At 38.0% G+C, this 27,906-nt stretch overlaps 1 protein-coding gene across 7 annotated transcripts in view; it reads left to right on the top strand.

Annotated features, from left to right (window-relative positions):
- The first annotated feature begins 363 nt into the window (after positions 1-363).
- PPFIA3 (PPFI scaffold protein A3) overlaps positions 364-27,906 on the top strand; it is a 65,382-nt gene continuing 37,839 nt past the window's right edge. For 3 of the 7 annotated variants that reach the window (XM_014065529.2, XM_014065544.2, XM_014065536.2), the window contains exons 1-5: positions 365-609; positions 12,649-12,952; positions 23,089-23,190; positions 24,608-24,772; positions 27,061-27,135. In XM_014065529.2, coding sequence (XP_013921004.1) covers positions 12,716-12,952; positions 23,089-23,190; positions 24,608-24,772; positions 27,061-27,135 — 579 coding nt within the window. In that variant the 5' untranslated portion in view covers positions 365-609; positions 12,649-12,715. Of the gene's footprint in view, positions 610-12,648; positions 12,953-23,088; positions 23,191-24,607; positions 24,773-27,060; positions 27,136-27,906 lie in introns of all 7 variants that reach the window. The other 4 variants (XM_014065567.2, XM_014065552.2, XM_014065559.2 and 1 more) reach the window with 2 other exon arrangements.

The raw sequence follows: 27,906 nt of genomic DNA on the forward strand, positions 1-27,906 counted from the left end.
ACCGGTTTTACCTGCGATGCATCTGATTTTTCTTCTCCTTCTCTCCCCCCCACCCTTTTTTTCCTGAAGAACCACTGAATGACATCATCCTAAAAGTCAGCCCCGCCCTTAGGCTTCCCCAATTGGTTTCTCGTGTTCCCCTCCCGCCCACTAGCTCCTCCATCCATTGGTTTGGCCTCCTTGCCACTCGGAGTATGGCTTCCCCTCCCATCTCCACGAGTGGGCTGTAACTCAGGGTCTCCCCCGAAGTATGCGGGTAGCTCGTTGGGCAGAGTACACGTCAGTCAGGACTTTCTTAAAGGGGCAGGGGCACCGTAGCTTTGCATTGGGCAAAGGGGCGGGATTGTCTCCTCCTTTTGCTCTCTGGATCTGCTTGGGCGGGCTAGAGGGGGGCGCCAGGCGGTGGCCGACCGGCCGGCCGGGAGGGAGGGATGCCGGAGCTGGGGAGTGGATTCTCCCGGGGGGACGGGAATCAGGATCCATCCCTGAAAGCCGGGAGAAGGGGCTAGGCATCAGCCCCCTCCCCCCCGGCTGTCTCCTGCATCCCTCTTGAATCAGCACCATCACCAGCAGAAGCAGCGCCGCCTCCCCCGCCTGCTGCAAAGGCAGGTAAGAACCGGGCTCGTGAGCTCCCATCTCCTCCCTGGAAACCTGCGTTGCGCCCCGCTGCTTCCGTCCTCTCTGTCCTTTCTTAGGATGCTTCACCTCTTCTAGTACCAGCTGTTCCCTGCCTTCCGCTGAAACCTCTGCTCCTTCTCCCTTTCGCAGCAGCGCTATCTGAAATCGTCCGGCTCCGCATCTCTGCTCCCCCCCCCTCCCTTAGCTCGTTTGGCTCAATGTCTCACTGGTTTCCGCATCCCCGGGCTCCCGACGGCTTCCATTGCTCTCCACCCGCGCCGCTTCACTCTCACCCTTCTTGCTTTGCACCTAGAGCACCTGCGTCTTTCCCACGCACTCTGCACTGAGCCTCAGGAAGACCCCCAATATACAGAGGAGATCCCATAAGCCATAGCATCCATAGTCTGCCCCCCCCCTCCCAGCCACCCAGATTCTCCGGCAGGCTCCGGGCATCTCATTTTTCTGTCCAATCAACCACCAAGGCTTCTGAGCCCATTCCCATGAGATTGCTTCTTGTTTATTCTCTTTTGCTTAACCTGCTCTCCCCCAGCCACGTTGTCTATTACCTCCTCCTATCCTTTTCTGGGCGCCCCCTCCCTCCCAAACAGCTCCCAACATCTTTTCTCCTGGAAGCTTCTAAAACCCTAGCACCTAACCCAGCCTCATTTTCCTATTTAGCTCTCTGTCTGCCAAGGCACTCTAGTTCCTAAAACAGATGCTGACCAGCTTGGACTCAGGCGCCCAACCAGGTCAGTTTCACAAGGCCCTCTATAGGAGGGGGCTTCTGCCACTGTCAGCCCTTTGAATCACCATCCCCAAGTGCTATGCATCCCACCCATTTGCCTCATGTCATTGGCTCATCAAAAGTCCTCTTATCTTTCACAGCAGCCTCTCATGTTCCACATCCCTTTAGATCTACCTGTAAAATAGTGTCCAATCCATGAGAAAAGAAGGCTTTTTTCAATAGCTGTTCACTATCTTCTCACCGGCCTTGCCTGTGTTCTGCTCAGCTGTCAACCCCTAAGCTCTTACCTACCTCCATAGAGAACTTTTGGTTTCTACCCTGCAACTGCATTCCCCAATAGCACTCCTCTTTTCTGATGTCATCTTATCTGTGCCTCCAAAGCCTCCAAGACTGAAAGGTATCAAGTTTCAATCTCATACTTACCCACTACTTACACTTTGTCTCTCACTTTAGCCAACATCTCCTTACTTTCCAACCTCCATTTGACTTCAAGTGCAACACCCACATTTATGCCTTAGCAGCCTCTTTGTCCTTTGCCAAAGGGTCTGCAGTCTATTTCAGTTTACACCTTTACACGTTTACACGCACATCCCATGTTTTCATGATGGTCTTACTCCATTATTCCTGTCTATTTCAGAAACTTTTTTCCCAAGTACTCCACAATTACCAATACTATTTGCTCCCCAAGATTCAAGACATGTAGCCCTAGATGATCCTGCCTTCTACCCGATGGCAGGAAATGTTCACCACATTAAGCAATTATATGATTTGCTTGGTTGACCTTAGTCGGTTGGATGAATGCAAACATTGTAATTTGTAAGCCATGTTTATGATTTGCTGTGTTGCTTGATGTGTATTATATAAGTCAATAATTACTTATATAATAAACCATGGTTAATTATAGTGTAGTGTGATGTATGAACATAATTCAACTTTTGATTCCACATCCATACCTGCATCTACTTTTTTCTTTTTTTAAAAAAAGCCTCTGCTTCCAGCACAACATCCAGCCACTAGTTCATTTTTCTCTTCATCTTTTGACTCTCCATATGTATTGTATCAGATCAATATTTTGGTTATTCATTCATTCATTCATTTTGCCTATTCATGTTTTCATCTCTCAAACATCTGCACTGAATTCTCTTCAGATGTCATTCCTATTTCCCAGATGTTTGCCTGGGAAATCCTTTCTTGCATCCACAAATCAGACAATGTGTTTGTTGGATGAGCTGCTCCTGCTAAGACTCCCTCTTGCTATATATCAAGGCTATAGTACCATAGTATATAGAAAAAAGAATATGCATGATGCTTTGATAGCACACAATATTATGGGGTCTGTATTAAAATATCTATTTGCAGCCAATAGATTACAATCTCTTCTCCAAAGCCTAAAATTCTTTATATGAAGTTAAAAGTTGGAGTGTTTCCTCTTGTGGTCTCAGGGAGTTACATTTTCTATCCTCATTTCATGCCTATTGAAGGAGTTGATGGATTTGCTGTCTGCTTCCTATTTTTGCAGTCAAAGATTTGACAGCCTTCCATAGTTATTTTTGATAAACCCATAAGACCCAAATGAAGATACCATGTAGTTTAGACACTTGAGACAGACTCATAAGCGTACCTCATGCACCACCTCTTTTTGGCAACTGTGTTCATACAGGTTTTTGATAATAAATATTTCTAGGGATTTTTTTAAATTCTTCCCATAGAAATGTTTATGTAATTATAGTTGGGGGGGGACATTTTTAATTTTGTGGGCACAATACACACATACTGACACAGATTCAAACTTACGTACAACAGTGACCAGTGTTGTAGAGTAACACAATAATATTGCATAAGTGTTTGAATGTGCATCTCTGAACAGAAGAATTATTCCTTTACATACTTGCAATCAGTGAAATGTACATATCCATTTACCAAACTGTTGGAGATGAAATGGTAAGGGTGGACCTCTGTTATAACATGTATGAGCAGAGGTATTGGAAAATATTTTAAAAATACAATCAGTATTACGAATTCAAAGTTCTTTCCTGTGCATATTTCTCCTGGAATATACATGTTTACAGATGTATGTCCATATTAAGTGTGACATACATCTTATTAATATGTTCCAGGTGCATATAATAGAATGATATTTGATTCTGAACAATTGGTTAATGAAATCAAAACGTTGTTTCTTGCATTTGTTTAGAATCACAGCAATGGATAGATTCTCCCATAATAAATATACTATTTTTAACTACATAAAATAGTTTTCATGTTTCATTTCTTTACCAAAAGTGTAGTTAAACTATGAAGTTCATTGCCATCATCTATGGTTATGGCTTTTAAAGGAGACTTGACAATTTCATGGGGGAGGTTAACACAACTAGTAATCTTCAAGACTGTTAAAGCACTTCTTAAAGCACCAGAGACATACCTTTAATAATAGCTGTTGGAGACCAACCATGGAAGAAGATTGCTTTGTGGTGCTACTTCTGATCTTCTCCAGTGCACTAGCTTAGCCCTTGGGTGACACACAATATTAAACTAAAATGTGCTCTTGGCCGGACCCACCTGAATTCTTCTGTTTTTATACCTCTGCAATGACCCTTGACTTCGTTGACATTCTCCAAGACATGCTTCCCCAAACTCACGAATAAATATGAAGATTGTTCCTGGATTTCACAGGTCTTATCTTTGTTCTGCCACATGTGGCTATGAATCCAATCTATACTGTGACAGCAAAGATGTTCTGATGGAGGCAAATGGAAGTTGGCATTATTGCACAAGATTGGAGCACCTCCATTTCTGTCCCAATCCTAGCAGTGCCTTTATAGGCTAAATGTGTCTGATGAAATTGTATATTAACTTCCAAATATATTGAAGTTTTTCATTCACAATAAACTCATATTATTTTACTTTTATATTAGATTACCATGGTTTGGAATGATTTTACCATTCACCCTCCCTTATAATTCCATAGGAAAAAGTCTCTAGATTTTGCTAGGGTGGGTTGACAAACAAGAAGATGCAGTTACTGAATGAATGAATGAATGCTGTGCAAGAATAATTTTATTAGATGTCATCTTCACTTCTTGAATCTTCACTTTCTTATAAAGTCACGAAGATTACAAATTTGTTGGTTTTGGAATAAAAAAGAGTGAGAGATTACCTGAATGTCCCCTTTCATATTTCAAGTATAATTCTAAGTTTTTCGATGTATTGACATACTAGCAGACATTTACTATTGATAATGATTTGGCTTTCACAGCTTTTGTAATATTCTTTTGCAATCCTCTTTACTTATTCTTGTCTGCAAGTCTGAAGAAGGGAGACTATGAGAATCATCTTTCCAGGTCTTCCCCATTGGTTGCAATTGCTACAGTTTTGTGCATACATTCCCATTGTGGAGTCCTTGGTCCTCTTTGAGCTTGCCAACTGAGTTGAGAGAGCACCAAGGATTCACAATTCAACTCTGAGCCACAAATATTCTCTTCTATTGAAAGCTGCTATTTTTAGTTTTTTTTTAAAAACCCCACCTTTATTATTTTTATAAATAACTCAAAGCAGTGAACATTCCTAATACCTCTTTCTCCTATTTTCCCCCCACAACAACCATCCTGTCAGGTGAGTTGGACTGACTTCTCACCTAGTTGGCTTTCGTGCCTAAAGTGGGATTAGATCTAACCTGGAGCTTTAACCACTAGACAAAGCTGCCTTTCTTATTACTCTAAAGGTAAAGATTTCACGCACATATATGTGCTAGTCGTTCCCGACTCTAGGGGGCAGTGATCATCTCCGTTTCAAAGCCGAAGAGCCACCGCTGTCCAAAGACGTCTCCGTGGTCATGTGGCTGGCATGACTAAATGCCAAAGGGGCATGGAAAGCCGTTATCTTCCCACCAAAGGTGGTTCCTATTTTTCTATTTGCATTTTTACATGCTTTCAAACTCTAGGTTGGCAGAAGCTGGGACAGGTAACAGGAGCTCACTCCGTTATGCAATGCTAGGCATTCAAACTGCTGACCTTTCTGATCAACAAGCTCAGCCTCTTAGCCACTGAGCCACCGTGTCCCTTATTACTTATTACTCTATTTTACACTATTACACCCTCCACACATCCATCTTTATTTTCTTTCTTTCTTTCTTTCTTTCTTTCTATCTATCATCTATCTATCTATCTATCTATCTATCTATCTATCTATCTATCTATTATCTATCTATCTATCTATCTATCTATCTATCTATCATATCTGTCTATCTTCCTTCCTTCCTTCTTTCCTTCCTTCCTTCCTTCCTTCCTTCCTTCCTTCCTTCCTTCCTTCCTTCCTTCCTTCCTTCCTTCCTTTCTTGGTTCTGGTATGCCAAATAAATACCGAATGTCCCTACGATATGTGCTAATGGGCAATGTTTGATTATTTGAAGTAGTCAACTGAGGTGTCTCACTTATAGATTGCTACAGCTGCTTCATGCGTTCTTAATGTTGGAGGAGAAGAAGAGGGACTATATGCAATGAGCCTTGGTATGCAACAAGATAGCATAAAGCTTTACTATCCCAAAATTTCTTTGGTGAGCTCTTTCATTGGCTTGAGGTGAAGTACCGCCAATGAGACTCAATTTTGATTTTTACTGCTTTCCGCTTCTCTTTTGACGGAGTTTGTTCTTGGTTTCCTCTGAACTTGGCTTCAGTAGTTATGATTTATAGGAAGAACTAGCCTTGAATAGCCTAAGTATTCTTAACTAAAACAAGTGCATTCCCTTCTGAGTTCTGCCTGCATTTTTTTTCCAGCAGGTTTGGAAGATCATAAAATAGAATCCTGTTATTTCAAGGATTAACAAGAATCTTGTTATTTCCAGCAACATGCATCACACCAAAAGAAGATTGGATCCCTAATAACAGTGCTGAAATTCATTTGATTAGCCAGAATAGTATCAGGAGCTAAATCTTGAATTTGAATTTTACTTTATTTGTATGCCGCCCTTTTCCCTGAGGGGACTCAGGGCGGCTCACAATTCAAGGGAGGGGAGAGAGACAAACAAAGTTACAGAACATAAAGATCATACACAGCTAAAAAACACAACAATCATACCATTCGGAGCGGGGCTGCAAGTCTTTAGCCCCAGGCCTGTCGGAACAGCCAGGTTTTAAGGGCTATACGGAAGGCCTGGAGGGTGGTGAGGGTATGAATCTCCATGGGGAGTTCGTTCCAAAGGGTCGGAGCAGCCACAGAGAAGGCCCTCCTCTGGGTAGTCGCCAGTCAACACTGGGCGGCTGATGGAATTCGGAGGAGGCCTAGTCTGTGGGATCTTATTGGTCTAGTGGAGGTAATTGGCAGCAGGCGGTCTCTCAAGTACCCAGGTCCAATACCATGAAGGGCTTTGTAGGTGACAACTAGCACCTTGAAGCGAATCCGGCGATCAACAGGCAGCCAGTGCAGCTCGCGGAGGATAGGTGTTACGTGGGTGAAACGGGGCGCACCCATGATCGCTCGCGGGCTGCATTCTGGACAAGCTGAAGTCGCCAAATACTCTTCAAGGGCAGCCCCATGTATAGCACGTTGCAGTACTCCAGCCTAGAGGTCACAAGGGCACGAGTGACTGTTGTGAGAGCCTCCTGGTTCAGGTAGGGACGCAACTGGTGCACCAGGCGAATCTGGGCAAATGCCCCCCTGGTCACAGCTGACAAATGGTGTTCAAAAGTCAGCTGTGGGTCCAGGAGGACTCCCAAGTTGCGGACCCTATCTGAGGGGCATAGAATTTGACCCCCCAGCCTGAGAGATGGAACACTTGGCCAATTTGTAGGAGGGAAGCACAGCAGCCTCTCGGTCTTATCTGGATTGAGAACAAGCTTGTTAACCCCCATCCAGTCCCTAACTCTTATATCTTATAACTCTTTGGGCCAGCTGGAGAGAAGTTCTGGCTTTGAAGAGAGGCAGATCACCTTTCTCTCACCTGAACTAGATTTCTGAGCAACATGATTTATAGAAAGGGTCTTTAGATCAAGGGAGGGTTGATTGTGAATACCTTGCTTGCAGTATATGGTGTGAGTGGGTATTAAATTTAAGTAATTGTGTGTTAAACAAAGATGTGTTGAAAAGAGGCAAATGGAGGGGCAGCGGGATTTGCTAAGCTCCATACTATTTATTATACTGCACTGTATTATTTTTTAATTTTATATGGAGTTTTTCTTTTTTTGGTCTGCTTAAAACCCTAAAGCTGGCTTTGCACAATATACTAGTTAACATTGAGTAGCATAGGTTATGATTCAGCATGCTGTGGGAACCAGGCCATCCATTTAGCCATAGTATTTGGAGACTGAAAGCTTATAAAACACATAACAGTTGTGTTTTGTTAACCTGGTTTTAGTGTGCTGTGTAACCCCATCCATTCTGTGACTGAAGGCGGGAGGAATAAATGAACCCGCTATTCCTCAGAGTCATCCTTGCTCTGTTTATTGCACTATAGTTTATATCTACAGCTCCGTGTATATATATATATATATATATATATATATATATATATGGCTGCTTAATATTTTTATCTCCATTATTCTAGAAAAATATTCTGCTTGGGGTCAGCATTTATGTGCATGCATACTCTCGTGTCTTCGCAAAAAAGATCACAAAAATATATCCTGTTATGCAGTGCACTCATATATTTCTGTCCGTCTAAGGCTGTGGGGCTTGGCCTGAAATTACCTAGCTGGTCCAGTTAAAGTAATATTTGAATCAAAAGCTTTTCATGGAAGCAAACAAAACAAAAGGAAAAGATATGAAGATGTAGTTTCTACATTAGTACAGGTATGTTTTCTGGAAGACACAGGTTTTGGGAAGGGCCTGAATATGGAGGCCATTCCAGGCCTAAAACGTAGCTTGGCAGAAGGTTAAGAAGCAGGAATATAGTAGTAATGGTGCTGGAGAAAATGTGTGTACTGACAAAATGGGAGGTATTGTAAGACAAAGACTCAATTCAGCATCAACAGAGATCACTATTTCTTTTAGAAGTGCCATGCTTACAATGAATTAGGTTCCCTATCCAGAGTGCCAATGATCAATCACATAGATAAAAGGAAAAGGAGGATACTGATAACAAGAGGCTATCTGTCCTAATTCACAGAAGACACTTATCTTTTTCAAAGATTGTTGGTCCCAACCTGGTTGTACATAGAAAGATTTGTACGAAAATAAAAGCCTTAAAGCTGCCATTACTAGGACTTGGATACTTTCCTCAACTGACTTTCTCTTTCCCTTGGTGTCAAGATGCCTTCTATGTTTATTTAAATTATACCAATTCTTTTTAGATTGCATTTAGAATATGTTAATAATTGAATAGTCTGTTCTATTTTATGATGTGTCTCCTTCCTTTTGTAGGATATAAGCATCACCTCCTTGAAGAGAAGATACAGGGCAGAAATAAAAGGAATTTCTTGTGGGGCAGAGGAAATGGTTTAGGGAGATGTAACAGATGAGAGTTAGTCCTTTCATCCCTCCCCTTATCCTTACTGAATTCACATATGGTACTAAGCATTTTGTATGACTGCAAACATATCACTTGTTAATAATATCTCTGACCCGCCCAATAATTGAAGTTTCTTTGGTTTAATTGTTATGTACAGGCTGATTCTGAACCCACTTCCTATATTATAAGGGACTGTGGTAAAGGAAAGTAAGAATATTAAAGTTTATGATAAGACAATTGTCCTAACATTCTACCTCAACCTAGTTTTTTCCAGAGGAGTTAGATTTCAATGTGTGTGTGTGTGTGTGTGTGTGTGTGTGTGAGAGAGAGAGAGAGAGAGAGAGAGAGAGAGAGAGAGAGAGAGAGTGTGTGTGAGAGAGAGAGAGAGAGAGAGAATTGTGTTGGAATATTTGTTGGTATAATTCATTATGATCAAAAGTAGACATATTTTATGCTTTAATAACTTCTTTTTGGCTTCTACATTTTACTATAAAATCCATTGACTAAACATTAGATAGCAGGAGGGAAATAGAAGGCATAGTAAGGTTTACAGATAGTCCTTGCTTAGCAACTAGTCAACAATTCAAAGTTATAATGCGTCCCAAAAAGGTAATTCTGAAATTCTGATGGCCGTATACTGCTCCCCTACAATCATAGTCACATGATTGTATTTTGAGTGCTTGGCAAATGGCTCGTATATAGGCCAACACATAATCGTGATTTTTGCTGCTTTTTGCTGTTTTCCATTGTTTACAGTTTCCAGCAAAAAACTCCTATTGAATAAAATAGATTTGTTTAACTATTTCAATGTTTGCTTAATAATAAACCACCACAAAAATAGTTAAAATCAGTCATATGGTGACGTGTTTAATGACTGCCACAATTTACCATCATAATGCCATGCTCAATTATAACTGCAAGTCAAGGACAACTTGTATTCTATTTTACTACTTTTGTGTGTGAATAGAAACTACATCTAAATTATATAGACCGGGGGATTTGAGCACAAGACGACTCTAATCTTTAGTAGAATTCCAAAAATAACTAAGTAGTACTTTTAGTATCTTTAGTAATATAGGATTATCATAAAACTACACTTTGCAAATTTCAGTGTATGTTATTTAATTTTACATTTTACTTGCTTTTGTTAAACTGCTGATAAGTCAAAAACTTTGCTGATCTACTGCATATCATCCAAAGACCTACGAGTAAATCCTGTTCTACCTTCTGTGCATATTTGATCTATGTGCCTGTTACTAACACACAGAACAGGAATGGCAGCTTTCTATCCAAATAATTGGCACAGGATTAAATTGTACAAACCTTTGAATCAACAAAATGCTACACTGTTCCTGGAAACTTCCCTATACCCTCATAGGTGTCTATTCCATTTGTAACGAAAATATTGCACCAAAGACCACATGGAGACCCTTGTAATTTTCAGTCAATCCTTTTTCCACATTCCTTATTTCTACTATTTACATATAAGTATGTTCACACAATAGACACTACCCACAATTAACTTGTCAGATTTTGATAAGTTTGAATTTACATGGTACATAGAGTCATAAATTAACTAGATGGGTTGGTTGAATTTGCTGCACATGTTGATTAAATTGTGCTCAGCGAGTTTATTGTTTTATGAGTTCTATGAACACAGCCATTTATATCTTTACTTTCTACAATAACTGATACAGTTTTACATTTTGAGGCTTAGGTTAATATTTTTGTTCACCTTAGAATTTGGGAGCTTATGATAGCATAATTGAATTATTTTTGACTGTTCTATTTATAACAGGTGTTGCATTTTAATTTTTTAGTTTTAAATATACAAAGCCTAGAAATCTGATAGGGAGTAAATATTTTAAATAAATAAATAGTAACATGTAAAATGGTAAAAACTGAATAGAAAAAAACAAATGAGATATGTAGCACATAAATCACCAAATAGCAATCCTTAAAAAAAAAAAAAGCTGAATTTTATAAAAAAAGAAGACATATTTCTGGTTCTTTCTTACTAACTAAAAAGTATCAGTCCTCCAATCCAAATAATGTGGAGTGCTTGTTGCAATGTTTTGCAGAATCCATTATATTAGAATAAATTTAAGATTAAGTACAGAATAAAACTAATTTGATGGATAATAAGTAAGCATCTTGCACAATATTTATTACTCAGTACAAAATTTACAACTCTGTGATATGCTAAGCAAAAATATTCAGTTCCTTGACACTCTTATTTTCCTTTCTAAGCTTTTATCCTATAAAAAAGCATCATTATTACTATTATAAAATACACATCATGTTTTGAATATTTAAGACATATGAATCCTAAGCAATCCACCAGTTTCAATAGATAGGGAGGGAGTTTGGTTTGTTTTTTGTTTTAACCTTACTTTGCTGAACTAAGATATGAATTTAGAGATATATGGCTACTGGTCTATATACTTCTAGAAGTGAAGGAATGGCTGCATAATTCCTGGAAATTGATTAATTTGTGGCACACAGAATTGAGACAGAATTGGCTCTAGGACACTTCCCCAATCAATTACCTCCATCTATTTTAGATTACAAAACCAATCTTCTAGGTATTATAGCCAATAGTTAGTAGCGATTTGCTATTCAAAGCCATTGCACAGGATGGAAAGATGACTTGCCCTGAAATGGGGTTGGAAATCAAGGCGGGGATGAGGCTGGACTGGTTTCTGGCATCTCTAGTTCCCCAACCGGCTGAACTTCATGCCTGCCACGTGATTTTCTGCCTCTCTCCATCTGCTCACAAAGTCAATTATTTCAAGCTCTCTTCTCCTTCCATTCCTCTTCTCCCTTAGTGTTGGAGAACATTAATGTTCTTCTTCTTTCAGTGTTGAAGAGGAACCGATATTTTCACTTGGGAAGTGGTGACAAAAGTGCAGCACTGACTGTGGTAACATCCATGATCCCATTATTTCCATTTGTAATAAATTAGCAGAATATGTGTGTTGTCTTGTCTGCTGATTCCAGACCCTGTGTCTGTAAGCTGCTTTTCCATCTCCCCCCGCCCCACCAGCTATACTTCCAAACTAGAATTTATAGCTGTCTGAGTTCAATTTATCTTGCCACGTCAAATGCTTGAAGCTATGGTGGGTTTTGGCAACAGGCTTCAAGCCATCCCTTTTTAAGGGTCCTTAACCCTTCTTCCTGTTCTCTAAAATATCCTCTGAGTGTCTACTTACCGCTTTGGGATTCTGCTTCCTGCATCAGCTCAGACTATCCTAATATTGCCAAGAAATTGTCTGAATTTAAGGCATTTCTTCTAAATACAGATTGGACAGAAAGGCCCATCTGCCTTTATTATCATATTATCAGCAAATCCAAGACAATGCTCATGTTAACTGTGAATTATTTTGGAAAATCATTGAATCTTCTGTTCAAGAGGTGCTGAGAAGTTCTTAGTGTAAACCAGGGAGGAAGTCATATGGCCTATTTGATTTTATTCAGTTTTAACTTCCAGCAGTTCTCATTAGCTTGACCAACAGTGAGGAACGCTGGAAATTGTAGGCTATACCATTTGGAGAAGTCCACTTACAATTCTTATAGCTCAACTTGGTCAATGTAATTGTCCCAAATGATGATAATAGCCCATCGTTGTAAGGAATGGCTTCTTCCACTAGTTTCTATTCAGTCAGTCCTTTTAATCAAATAGTCTGCAATTAAACTTGGGACTCTCATTGTGCAGAGTATATATTCTTATCTTAAACTATTATTCCATCAGTTACTGTCTGAAATCAACATTCTGGTTTGATTCTTTTCCTACAGATTCTCATTTTCCCAGGTAATATTTGATATTTTTTCTTTTCTTTTTCAGAATCTAGAGGTACTATTCTGTTCCTTCTAGAGGAGCCCTCAGGGCATCCCTCCCCACTTTACTTGGCATGATGATGTGCGAAGTGATGCCAACCATTAATGAGGACAACCGCCGTGGTTCGGCCTATGGGGCCGATGATGCCAATTTCGAGCAACTCATGGTCAACATGTTGAATGAGCGAGAACGGCTTCTGGAGACTTTGCGTGACACCCAGGAAAGTTTGGCTACCTCCCAACTCCGCCTGCGTGAATTGGGTCATGAGAAGGAGTCACTTCAACGTCAGCTCAACATTGCCCTCCCACAGGTCAGGAATGGGGATGTGAGAATAAAAGCTGGAAGGTTACAAAGCTGTCTTGGTAATAGGAGTCTCAAAATCTTTGCTGCCTAGAAAAATTGGCATCCAGTGGGTGGGCTGAATGTGCACAGTTTCTGAGGTTCTTTGTAGTTTTTCCAAATTGTAATTTGGTTCTTGCATTAAGTAATTCATTCATTTTATTAATTTGAAATATTTTATCCTGCTTTTTACTGGATAAGGCTCCTAGAGTGATTGATAGAAAATTCTGTATAATAATAATAATAATAATAATGTGCCATTAGTATAGTCATAAAAACAATGACAATGATATTTGCCCTTCCTGTCTTTCTCATTGGATAGTGGATCATAATGGCCTTCAAGAGGAGAAACAAGCCTACTTGGTGATTGAGGAGAGAGGAGAAGAGAAATAGAGCCCTGTATTTTGCACATTCCTAAGAGAAAGCAATGATGGCAGTTTACTGCATTGGCTCAAAAGTCTTTGGAGGAGGATAGAGTTGCTCTGGGCAATTACTCAGAGGCAACTCCCTCTAAAATATGGTTCAATATTTGGAAAAATCAGATAAACCAGAGGTGAAATTAGAGGCCAGAACTTTTCATTTAAGGCAGAGAAATGAATCAGTGGAAATGTAAATTCCAAGAATTATTTCTGCACATTGAAATTTCCCACACTTACAGCTTATTTTGAAATTGATTCAATGAAAAAAAAACCAATGAAAATATGTTACTTGGCTATAAGATATGGTTAGAAGAATTGGGGTAATGCTCTATGAACATTCTCTCTCTACCACCTTGTAAAGGTTTTGTGCTGGCTTTTTATTCCAGTGCCTCTAGTGATTTCTGTGAAGGGCAGAGAATGGTCTTGTTGAACAGCAAAAGAGGAAAGCAGTTTGTGACTGTTCTCCTCCCTGACACACGAAGATCAGCCGATCTGAAACATTTGTATAATTTAGATATGGAAAGCCACTATAAGAATTTTATTTTCCTTTTGTTAAGTTGTGACCTGCTCTCAGAAACTGACTGAACAGTAGTTTTCTTGAGAAGGTTTTTCAGAAGTGGTTTGCCATTGCCTCCTTCCAAGGCTGAGCGAGAGTGACTGGTACAAGGTTTCTCAACAGATTTTGTGCCCAAGACAAGAATAGAACTCATAATCTCCCAGTTTCTGTTGCCTTAAGCAATACCACTACCAAACTTCTGCTCATTATAAGAGTTGCTAATAACAATTTCCTGGTGTCAGAGGAAAACAGATTGAAAAGAATACTGTAGGTCAGAAGTGTATTTTTGCTTATTAGGGGGCTCCAATTATGAGTGGCAAGAAAGATAAAAATCAGTGATTTCTGATTATAAAAAATATAGTGATTTCTTTGTTCTACCAGAGGATGTAGTTCAAAACTACAAAAGTGCAAATCTCTTCTCCTTGGGCTCAATATACTCTATAATCATATTGTAATTTTGTTTAGAGTAAATTTAAGAATATTTAATTTTTGAAAGTATCACTTTGGGTATCCTGCCTGATGCCACATATGGGCACTTATTGGATTGGGCAAATAAACTATGTAACAGCCTTTTTCTTTTAAAATAATGCATGTATTGATAACTTCTTTTTCATATCTTCTTTTCTTTTGATATCTTCTTTTCCTATTAAGGACCTACAGTGCAGTTCCTAGCAATTAGATAGAACTCTAATACATGAAATTATTTTAGAAGGAAACAAAGGAAATGTAACAGCCAGCAGTTTCAAAGCAGTAAAATTCAGAAAATGCTTCACAAAATAAGAATACTGTGATATTATGCTTTGAAACTAAGGTGCCAGATACTTGAACACGAAAAGAAAACAAAAGAAAAAGACAAGACAATTGGACAAGAGGTTAAAGGTAGGGGTGGAGATAAGATGAGGAGACACTAATTGTTTTTCTTTAGAAAGAAAAAATTACCATGAAACACTGCAAAAAATGTACTTACAATAGCTCTACATGTATAGGATATTATTTTTCCAGCATCAAAAAGACTAGTTTTTCAGAAACAATTTTCCAACAAATCTTCATTTTCAAGATCACTCTATATTACTGGTTCTATATTAATATAGAATTGACAATGATGCACTTTCCAAATTTAATCATAGAAATGTATGGCAAGTCACGTGATCTACAGATTACAGTGATCATAGATTTGAAAGGGCTGGATTGAAGCCAATTGCTGGAATCAGGAAATAAATAATGTAAATCTAGGCTCTCAAGTTTATTGATGTACTATGGAAACAAATAGAAAATTTACAGAGCCATAGTATTAAAAAAAATTGAATGACTAGTGTAGAAACAGCATCCTTTTCAGAAGAAAACCACCCCTGAAGAAACTCAAAAAGCTTGACAATTGATTTTAATGCTGTGGCTGTGGGACAAAGGAACTGAGGACAAAAAATAGGATATGTTCTCCTTTTCCTGAATATCTGGTAAGTCTACTTGAAACCAACAGCAAAGAAAACTGGCACATTTCTGACAGAAAGTAGTTCCCCACTTATGTCCCTCTGCATTATAAAATGGCTATTTTTAATTGGCTTATAGTGAAATAGGAGTAGCTCTGATTACTATAATTCATGGTGGATTTATATCTTCTGGATATAAATACCAATATCTATCTACATACAAATGGAGATGGAGAATGATAGATCTGAAAATGAACAGTTATGGAAGTCTGCAGACTTCCCATCTCTTAACATATGGGTAATCTTCAACTTAACAACCACTAATTCAGTGACTGAAGTTACAATGGCACCGAACGAAGGAACTTACAACCAGTGATCAAAATTCAGGCGCTTGGCAACCTGCCTGCAGTTACGACCGCAGAGGCACTTCAACTCTCATCATCTGCCCCATGTCCCCCACCCATCCTCCATCTGTTCTTCCTGACTTCTTGCTTTTGCTGCTGACCAAAGATGCCGGGCCTGCTCCTACTACTGGCCACACAAACTGTTTTCCCAAGATCACGCATGGCAAATTCCTTGTGAGATCAGGGGAAGATAGTCTCACGTGATAGCTAGTTCATATAGAACAGTGTTTCTCAACCTTGGCCACTTGAAGATGTCTGGACTTCAATTCCCAGAATTCCCCAGCCAGCGAATATATCAGTGTTGAGAAACACTGATATAGAATAACAGAGTTGGAAGGGACCTTGAGGTCTTCTAGTCCAACCCCCCTGCAGGCAGGAAACACGACACCGTTTCGGACAAATGGCTATCCAACATCTTTTAGACTTGCAGTGTTGCAGACTTGCATTCACAACTTCTGGAGGCAAGTTGTTCATTTGATTAATTGTTCTAACTGTCAGGAAATTTCAGTTACCTCATGAAGGACTGTGGCAGGCTTGCCTCAGCAGCAGCAGGATCACAAAATTGATAAAAATGAGCTGGAGCAGCAGAATGCAGGGCAGCAGGAGCCTCAGACGGCATGAAAATAAGGGCCACTGTGGCTTGGCCTGGGCTGGTCTTGCTTCCTAGGGCTCAGTGGCTTTTGTGCCACGCTGCTGGGCCAGGCTTGAACTGGGCTTCATGTGGTTCAAAAAGCCTTCCTGGGGTGCTGCAACTCTAGCCTTTTCTCATAGTGCAAAGGGGCTTTGTGGTGCACTGTGACTTTGCAAAAAGCTTGTAATCCCAAAGCCATAGCATACCAAGAAACCCTTTAGCCCCAGCATATACTTTCTCCAGCTTTCCTGGGCTTCACTATACCATGACACCCTGTGTGGGCCAGCCCAGGCCTCCCTAACCCTCTCCATGTTCTTCCATTTTCTTTACTTGGGATTCTTGCCTCTTGCTGCATAATGTCATGTGGGTTTGGGGATTATGTTGGCAACAGGGAATGCCTGATTTGCCATAGATAAGCAATGCTGTCATGTGACTCTGCAATTTACAATCACATTGCTTAGCAACAAAATTCTGGTCCCAATTGTGTTGTAAGTCGAGCACTACCTGTAAATTTTGATGATATGTGGGAAACTGGATTAAGAGACTTAAAAAGGAAAAGGTCAGATCAGAGACAGCACAGCTTGCAATGGATAGTGGTGGGGCAAGAAGATCAGAAAAGTTTTTGGGGCTGTAAAGGAGATGGCGGGATAGAGATATACTTTCATTCTTGCTTTACCTTAAAGTAGAATTATCTTGTCTGTCTGTGATTCCTATCTGGTTTATCCCATGAGGTCGACAGTAATGGATTGACATAGATATTAACTTTTATTTACATAATACTGAGAAATAAAAAAATGTATGCAGATGAAATGAAATTGGTCCAATTTGAAAAGTGGAAACACAAATATTTTGGATAATTTAATTTATTAAACTTGAATGTTGCCTGATTCTCAGCAGTTCTAATCCATTGCATTTTGCACTCTTCTGTTCTGGCCCCTTGAATTCTATATCATTTTTGAACAGAGTTCTGCATGCAAAGAAATGTGATAATCAGGGATACAGCTAAGGCCATGCCCATGGTAGTTCAGAGGTCCTTTTTGCTCTGACATTTTATTCTCAAGACAGGAGTTGAGAAAATTAAATTCATCATTTGGATACAAATTATTGTTCAAACAATGATTCTTTAAATATATTGCCAATTTAATATTTGTATATATGATGCAAATGCTAATTTGAACTTACCCAATTTTAATGCGACTATTCACATTTCTTTTCAAAAATATATTTTAAGAGGTAAGCAGATATTTATTGCTACAATATGGCATTTTATAATTGTCCAGTCACTATTCCATGCTGAAGGACTCCTGCCATTTTTCAATAACGTTAAAGATGAAATAATTTACAAAGTTTTAAAAAACAAGAACTTTGTTGAGATCCTGTATGTGTGAGTATACATTGCCATGTGTATTGTTTTGTGTAAGGAACAATATTTTGGTGCTTCATGTTCCTTTTTTGTTTCTTGTGCAAATGAAAAGAAAAAGGTGATATATGGGAAGTTATGAAATCATTATTAGTTTAGAACATATATGCATTTTTTCTGGAATTGTAGCATTAAGAATAGGCTGCCCGGTACTTTAGCTGTCCTCAATCAGTCAAAGGAATTGTGAGAATTAGCATCTGGATGACACCTGACTGCCTACTATTATCACATACATTATAATAACATAGCTATAGTGATGTATTTGACTATTAGCCATAAGAGTCCTGAAAATCTATATAGCTGCCATTTTGACATGTGGTCCCCAACATATAAGATGGAAATGAGTGGATTGACTGGAATTTTGTGAATGTCAGGCTGCCGCCCTCCCACTCCTCAATTTCTCCTTACTGCCACATGCCTTGCTCTAAATTAAATCCAAACATTCCGGATGTGGAAGAGACTTTGGAAGCTTTTGCTAAGAAAAAATAATGTAAAAAAGAAAATCTGGCTGTAGGATTTAAGATTCCTGTTTCTGAGCTCTTAAAATATTGGAATAATTATCAAAAGCATAATTTAAAGCACACTATACTGTCCTCACATTTGCTGGATTCGACTTGTTTGGATAGCAGTTTTTTACACATAAAAAATAAAGCAAAGCATTTCATTGTAACTGTCTTTGGCTGTTGCCTTCAGTACAAATTCAGAGTTTCATTTTTATATAGTAAATGTTTTTATATAGTAAAAATAAAATAGTTTTAATACTTAATCAGCTTTTGAATCAATATATTTTCAAAAGGCATCAAGGTGGATAAAGGATTGTCATATCTACAGTAAGGTTATAATAAAAAACTTTCATACATTTTATTTAAATTTATGTTGTATTGCGTTTAAACAATATTGGCTTAAAATAATTCTAATTTATACAATACACATATCTCTATATAAATTCACATAGATATCCCTGTTCACTAAAACAATAAAAACAGTAAACCTAATAATGTCAATCATTTATACAAAAAGAAATAATTTAATATTAATAATAGCAGGGTAACTGCACTTTGTTTCTTACCACTCTCTTCGCATCCTTCCACATGAAAGGTTCTGTGTGATGCTAAATCATGCATGGCAAACTAAGTAGGGAAAGGAAATAAAAAAATAATGCAAAATAATCTCTTTGCAATGGAGAAATGAATTGGTGATAACATGAGTGAAATTCAGCCATAATAAACATTAAATGTCACAGACAATACAGAATCAATTAATGTGTGAGGGGTAAACAGGCAAGCCATGATAAGAAGGGATACAATGCTAGAATTGTTGGATATCTGAATTTTATATAAATCAGTATAGAACGAATTACAAAACATCTTGTTTGAACTTGCTTTCTTTCCTCATTCCATCCATAGTTTAAAAACATGGGTTTTTGAAATGAAAAAAATCAGAGTGATGTTTGAATTACATAACAAGCAAATTCTGGCTATCTTTAAATCAAACAGATTCATATAAATTCATAGCCAAACAAAAGAAGGAGCAACCAGTGATTTAGACTCAGTAGGTTTAGCTGGTGTAGAGAATCAGTATTGTTGAATTACTTTGTGATATTAACAGCAGTATATTAAAGATGTTACAATCTAATAGGGGTATCTGCAAGGAAGGATTTAAAAAAAGTCAAGATAGCAACTCAATGATCAACAGAGCGGGGCTTCATTCACATAATTGCAGCTGCCAACTTGATTTTTTTTTTTTACCAACTCTTCGGGACTACTTAGTAATACTACTTCAAAAAAGAAGTTTCTGAAGAACAACACTGCACATTAGTGCAAAGATTGAAGCTACTGCCGGAAGCCCCAGAGGATGTCTATGTGGCTAAACAGTATAGGCAGTCTTTGAATTGTGATCAAAATTGAGGCCAGAATTTCTGTTGCTAATCAAGGCATATGTTAAGTGAGTTGCACCTGATTTTATAGCCTTTCTTGTCATAGCTGTTCAGTGAATCATCATAATTGCTAGGTGAATCATTGGTCATTAAGCTAATCCAAATTCCCCCCATGATTCTGCTTTTTGGAAGTTGGCTGGGAAAATCCACAAATAATGATCACATGACCCTGGGATGCAACTGTCGTAAATACATGCTAATTGCCAAACATCCAAATTTTGATTGTGTGACTGTAGGAAAGCCTTGATGACTAAGTATGAGGGCTGGTTGTAAGTCACTTTTTTCAAAGCAGTTGTAACTTTAAATGGTAAATAAATGAATGATTGTAAGTAAAGGACTACCTGCAGGCAGGCAGAAAGAAACAAGGAAAGGAGGAAAAGAAAAGAAAGAAAAGGAAGTGAGGAAGGAAAGAAGGAAGAAAAGGAAGAAAGGGAAAGAAAAGAACACGAGTACCTCAGTATGGAGAAACATCATATTTATATTTGTACTAGAAAACCTTTTAATTTGACATAGATCATCTGCAACCTATTACACTGCAGAGCTTCTTCACCCAAACACTTTTTTTGAAGATGTTGAGCAAAATAAATGAAATAAATAGTGGAATAATAGTAGAACTACAAAATCAACAAGATGCTAAAGTGCTCTGGGACTGTGAAATTCCAGCAATTAAGTATTTATCACACAACAATTTTTGATAAGGAAGACAATATCTAGTGGACATGGCAGTACCTGGAGGCAGTAAAATAGAAGAGAAAGAGTTGGGAAGATGGCAAAATACAAAGACTTACAAATAGAAATAGAACAACAACGGCAAAAAAAAGCAAAGGTAGCAACAATTGTAATAGGCATCTTGAGTCCAGTCCCCATATTGGAGTACCTTGAATCCCATTGACACTGACAAAATCCCCATCAATCAATTACAAAAGGCAGCTTTACTTAGAACAGCTGACATCCTGAAATGATACCATTAACATTATCAAACAACATCTGCCCATCCCGTATCTTTGGGAAATATTTGATAGGTGGACAGAAATACCAAATCCAGTCTAAACTATAGTAATATGTATTTATTAGTTCCTTCAGTCACTGAAACAGTTTCAAGTTATGCTTTGTAAAAGAGCAGGTGATCTCTATGAAGAAAAGATGTGCAAATGAGTACATCAATATATGAATACTCTGTAAATCACATTTGCCAAATGTATCCAAAGGCACAAGGGGCAGGAGAGAGAGTAGACTCTTCATGAAGTGGACAGAAATTCTGTTTTAAAGTACACCAGTATGAACAATCAGATATTAGCACTGCAAGCACATAATTACCAAAATGTTAATAGAAACATCCTGGAGACATTGAAGTTGAACATGTCCAAAGAAAATGAATTGTGTGTTCTATATTAGAACAAATACTTATTTTCTTCAGAAATGTGTAGAGATGATCCTATTATATTTAACAACTTGACTACAATGCCAGCATGCTGGTCTTTGGGAAATAAACTAACATTTGGTCTTATGGTTCTTCTATTGTACTGAAACTTCTAAAGGGCTATAATACATTTATTTGAAATAATTAGCTTCTGCAACCTGGTACCCTCCAAGTACATTGAACTGCAACTGTTATTTCTAGTTGAGAAGGGAAAGAAACTAAAGACAGCATTCTATTTTACAGTACCTTCATTACATAATAGCCCAGAACAGATCGAGCAGAAAACCATGATTAGATCTGACTTTTAAAGAGACTAAGCAGTGACAAGGGTAACTCTACTTAATCTTTTCTCTCACCCTTGCTGTCTTGAATCTGTCTTTCCAGAACTAAACACTACTTACATTTTGGCTTTGCTTGGAAAAAATATGTATAATGCAGGTGTAAGTCATTATGCTATGAACATAGCATTTTTACTTTATATGAAAGCAAAGAAGGCAAAATTTTGGTTCGTTACAATAATACTTGATGAAAAAAACATGCGGTACATATTGATACTCCAATCCGACTTTTCTCTCACTTTTTTGCCCGAGTTGCTTTAATAGATGGATTCACACATTATGCTTAAACTCATGAAAAATGGTTGGGCATATGTTTGAACTCAGATACTGCAGTTAGCAAAACATCTTTTTATTATAATACCATGTATGAGACAGAGCATGGTGGTTTATACAATAAGCAAAATATTGCTTAAAAGAAATGAATATTTACTTGGGTGTATGAATCCTACCAATAGTTTTTAGAATGTTATCCATCGCACTTTTTCTATGTACTTACTAGCCTGGGGTAGATCTTTAAAAGTTGACCACACTGCTTTAGAAGGAATAGACTATTCTACCTTCTCTAATCAAAGCATGAACCTTTTCATAAATTAGCAAACTTGGTCCATATGCCTGTCTGTTTCCATTCAGTGGCTGAAGAAAGTACTGACCCAAATGAAAATTCAGTTAGAAAACTCAACTGTGGGTATGCAAGATATTATTAAGCATCAGGGTTTCAAAACAAAACAAACACCTTTGTCATTCTGTTCAACCATCTAATGTTAGATGTACAGCCCACTTTCCTTGGACTGTTATATAGGTAAACCTTCAATTACAACCATTTGTTTAGTAACTATTGACTTACAACTGATCCTCATAATTACAATTTTTGAAACATCCTCATAATCAGGTGATCAAAATTCAGGCGCTTGGCAACCAACCTGAATTTTTGACTCTTGCTGCATTTAGGGGTCACATAATCACAATTTCTGACCTCAAATGACTTCTGACAAGCAAAGCCAATGGAAGAAGCCAGATTCACTTAATAACTAATGACTTACTTAATAACTGCAGTGATTCATTGAACAACCAAAAAAAAGTAAAATCGGGCACTTCACTTAGCAATTGAAATTCTGGTCCCAATTCTGGTTGTAAATTGAGTACTGCTTGTGAATGTGATCCTTAGATTCCTATGCATCTTTGTTTAGACTTTTCTCCATTGTTATGTATGCTGCATTATGGAACATTTTGCTTTTTTATTCTTTGTACTCACTTTAAATCTTTGACTTACTCACTGGTCCTATTTGCATGTCCTGGTTAAACTGTTAGTTTATAATCAAGGCCAAGTTGCTTAAACTGAGTTCCAGAGTTTGACTCTCAAGAGAGTTTCAAAAGCTGCCAGCAAATTGTATTATAGAATAGGCCAGAAAAATAAAAATAGGATATTTTCTCAATCTTCCAGGGATTTATTCAAGGAGAAAAATATACTATAACATGTACAATCAATGCATGAAATGAGAGTCTCTTTCTCCATTTCAATGCTTCTCTTTACCACAACTATCTATTTTTTCTACTAGGAATTTGCAGCACTTACTAAGGAGTTGAATTTATGTAGGGAACAATTGTCAGAACGTGAGGAGGAGATCTCAGAACTAAAGGCAGAACGGAACAACACACGGGTAAGATCTACAAGGAATACAAAACACTGTTTTTCCATCTTTATTTTGAAGTCTAGAATTTTCCAGATTCTAGTATATTAATTGGTAATATTAAATGACAGCTTTCCCCAAACTCAGTCTACTACTTTCATATAACAAATATATTTATTGATATAAAACACTTTTCCTCAAAACGGATTGTTGACATATCCCATGTATTTTATAAGATTACTTTGATGTCCTATGTTATTGATACAAATATACAGTATATGATCCTAGATACCACTCTAAATAACTGGACTAAAGCCTTGTACACAGTCAATTTTCCTTTCTCATTATGTTATTTTATTATATATAACTATGTATATGCACTGGTAAAATGCTATACAAAAATAATTTTGATGCAGATGTGTGTACAAGCAAAAGGAGATTTTGTAATTTTTAATGTCTATTATTTATTTTACTTAATAGTTGTACATTCAATTTGTCTATTTTTAAATTTTTCATTAAGAAGTTCTCTTCTTATTTGCTCCCTATTCCTAGTCTCCCATTAGAGTAGAACTTAGCTCCTTCTGCTACCAAAAGCTGCCCCCCCCACTCCAGTGGAGCTTCCATCTGTATCTGAAAGCAAAACTGTCTTTCTGTCCTTGCTGTTGGAAAATGGCACCATCTTGGCCCTAATTTATCTACCTATGGAAATGGATGTTTGAAAAGAGGAAAGATTGCAAAACAAATGAACGTTTGTGCAGAGTCCTGCAACTCTGATGATTTTGGCATTTGCTATCCTTCCAGTGACTGTCCTATCAGGGCACAAATACATGAAGGGGTAGTTTTGTTCTTTACTAAATGAGGCTTGCAAACATGTGCTTGCACTATAGAGAGAAATTCTCCCCAAAGTTGAACAAGAGTTCCAAATCAGGAGAATAGTCAAGTGGAATCTGAGGTCAGAGCTTGTAGCAGAGTTGTCAGCTGGCCAGATTCAATGTCAGGATTGGGAGATTCATGAGTCAAGGTGCACAGAGTGGGAGTTAATAGGTAGTAGTTGTCAATGGAAAACTTGTTCTTTTGCAGTAATTGAAGCAATCGGAGTGGGGTGGAGACTCTTTCTTTGCGAGCAGTCTTGCAGCACACCTTTGCTCTTCTCTCTTTGCAGCCTGCTAAGGTCTTTTTTGGGTGGGGGGCAGTAATTCTGTACCCTCATCATCTGAGTGCAATGGCAGTTTGTCTGCGGAGGTTGGCCCACTTCCTTTGCCTTCTCAAACAGCAATCTGACTGCTGCAAGTGGAGCTGGTTGTTTCTCTCTGTCAGCACTTCAGGAGCTGGCTCTGGAGCTGACTGCTTGTTGTAGGTTCCTTCCTCTGACTCTGAGTGAATCCACTATGACAGAATTGTATCTTCCCCATTCTTTCATCTTCTTCATCTGTCTGCTTTTCCTTAGCTGCTGCTGGAACATCTAGAATGTCTAGTATCACGACATGAGCGTTCCCTTCGCATGACTGTAGTGAAACGTCAAGCTCAGTCCCCAGCTGGAGTCTCCAGTGAGGTGGAGGTGCTGAAGGCTCTCAAGTCACTCTTTGAACATCACAAAGCTCTGGATGAGAAGGTGAAAACATTATTGACTGGGGGAACTGGGAGTGCCTGGGTTTTGGAGACAGGGAGCTCTACCTATACTGTCTTAAACATTTCCTTCATCATCAGCAAAAGTGGCTAAAATTCATGTAGAAGCCCTCACTATGTGAAGCAGCATTTACGGGATAAATTATTTTTTATTGTTCTCAATAAGAATTGTTCTCAAGATGCCAAACTGAATTGACTGAAGAATCAAGCAGAGGCACAAGGCACAAGGCAGAGACAGTCAAATATAGGATACATTGTTTAATTTTTTTAAAAAAAATGCTTATTAAAAGTTTTATAGTACTGAAGGATAATATCAACTGAAATCAGAAAGAAAGGAGTAGAAAGAAATGTAAATTCAAAATGTGAAAGAAAATGAAGGGAAAAAAAACAGGAGAGGAAGAAAAGTGATTGAAAAAAATATATGGAAAGAAGTGATTCCCAGTCTTCCTTGCAACAAGTACAAGCAAATTAATATTTCTCCACCTCCTATGAGGTTACATACATAATTCCCTTCTTCCCAAATCCCACCTTACCCATTCATAAATCTAAAAATCATTATAGTTCATATCCAAATGTTGATAAAAATCCACATAGGGTTTCCAGAGTTTTATAGAAATAATTCTCATTTTAACCCTGATCAAGTCAATTTTATATTCTGTTCTAACAATCTTAATCTTTAATTCATCAAGTTGCTATTGTGGCAATCTCCATTCAAGCTTTTCTTCCTCTTCAAGGCTTTAGAAACCTTTTTTTAAAACATCCAGCAATAAGTCCTTGCACAGATCATTTTCCATTTTTTTCTTTATAATTTTTAATTCCACTCTGATTATCATCTGTTTTGCTCTCAGTGTAGTTTCTTTTGCAGGTCTTTAAAAATCACTTGAAATGTCTCAAGCGTCATACTTTTGTCATTTTGTAAATTTCACTTTTCCTTTTTCCTGCTTGGAATTTTAGTCCCCAAAAGTGCCGATTTCTGTATTCATAAAACCTCATGCTTCTTTGATCCTACTTTCAACTTTCTGCCAATGATCTCTTTCATAATTGATAAAACATCTCATGTTCTCACAAAAATATTTTTTGTGTACTCAGTTTTTGAAAAAACTTAACAAAAATCCTAATACAGATAGTCTTCGATTTACAATCATTCATTTAATGACTATTCAGAGTTACAATATCACTGAAAAAAATAATGAATATTTTTCACACTTATGACCATTGCAGCATTCCCATGGTCATGTAATCAAAATTTGGACACTTGGTAACTAACTCAGGTTTATGAAGGTTTCAGTGTCCTGAAGTCATGTGATTACCTTTTGCAAACTTCTGACAAACAAAGACATTTGGGAAGCCAGATTCACTTAACAATCATGTTATTAATTTAACAACTGCAATGATTAACGTAACAACTGTGGCAAAAAAAGTTGTAAAATGGGTTAAAAGTCATAACAACTGTTGCTTATATAACAATATAAATTTTGGTCTCAATTGTGATCATAAATTGAGGACTATTTGGATTCCATTTTTATGTAGTCCCTTAATTCATTTAAACTGAGCCACAATGGCTCAGTGTTTAGAATGCAGTACTGCAGGCTACTTCTGCTGCCTGCTGGCTGCCTGCAATTTGGCAGTTCGAATCTCATCAGGCTCAAGGTTGATTCAGTCTTCCATTCTTCTGAGGTCAGTAAAATGAGGACCCAGATTGTTGGGGGCAATATGCTGACTCTGTAAACCGCTTAGAGAGAGATGTACAGCACCATGAAGCGGTATATAAGTTTAACTGCTATTGCTAAAACCTCCTTAAATTACATTTTTATTTAACTATTTGATTTATTTGTTATAGTCTAAACTGTTTAAACTGTTCATTAATTCTTCTTTTTTGGGATGAAGTATAATTAGGTTAAGTTATATTCACCATATAGATTTTCAAACTTTTTGCTTGGAAGATCTCTTGTAAATCCAAAAGTGAGGTTAGACAAACCCAGTATCCTTAAAAAGGCTGCACCAGAGTTTAATGGCTTTCCTTGTCTCTCAGTGCTCAGACCTGCAGGATGAATGCTGCCTGTGATCTTGCGAAAGCAATTATGTGGCACCCAAGAGGGTAATTTCTTGCCCTTTTCTTGTTCAGAGAGGTTCTGTTGGATTAAGCCAGTCCATAAGTTGCCACCACAGTGGCATCTCTGGTGTTTCAGAGACATCTAGTTCACCATTTTCTCATCTGGAAGTCCAGCTATTCCTTTATTACTTCACTAATTGTAACTGTCTGATTCATGGCAGGTTCGAGAACGGCTGCGAGTGGCATTAGAGCGTGTTGCAGTATTAGAGGAGGAGCTGGAAATATCTAATCAAGAGGTAAGAAAGAGGTCTTCTTTCTATCTTTAGGGATATTATGGGCACCTAAAGAGTACTACAGAAATACTTTGTCACACAAATGTAATCTGGCGAGTCTTTGAATATCAGTGATTTCACATGAGAAACCAATGATTTCACATGAAAAATCAGTGATTACACAAGAGATTTTTTTCTTTGGAGATTTTGTTGTGAATATAATGGAAGGCAAGATAACACATAAATGTAAATTGGGCTGTTGCCAGAGGCTTATTACTTGAAAACAAATTATTTAATATATTTTCAGAGTGTTTCCAGAGGTCCAAATTTAATACTCATGTCCAGGTGTTTATTGTTTGAACTTGCTTTTCTATGTCGGCTTGTGGGGCTGAGATGGTTTGTTTAAAAAATATCATTGGCTATTAAAGATGTTTATTTATTCCAGTCAACTTCTACAGAGTATCTGATAGCCGGATCTTTACTTTTATATTTACATCTGCATTATCTCAAAAATATTGACCTATCTCATCTCTAAAGCCATAATTCAAGTAGTTAACGTGAAATACAGTTTATAGACTTTAGAGGACAGTTCATTTCTTGCACTAAGCTAGTGGTGTCAAAGGCCCAAGCCCCAGATCTGGCATGCAGGGTGCTTAGATCTGGTCAGCGGGGCCACCCTGCAAACAGCGAAGAACCAGTCTGCAATGCCTCTGCCAGTGAAAATGGAGCTCAGAGGGTTACCAACCTTAGCTCTGTTTTCACTGGCAGACCTTTGCAGGAGGCCATCACAGCCAA

This window comes from Thamnophis sirtalis, unplaced genomic scaffold (genome assembly GCF_051295495.1).
Source record: "Thamnophis sirtalis isolate CommonGarterSnake01/CBP01778 unplaced genomic scaffold, rThaSir2_p1.2 scaffold_4, whole genome shotgun sequence".
Taxonomy (NCBI): domain Eukaryota; kingdom Metazoa; phylum Chordata; class Lepidosauria; order Squamata; family Natricidae; genus Thamnophis; species Thamnophis sirtalis.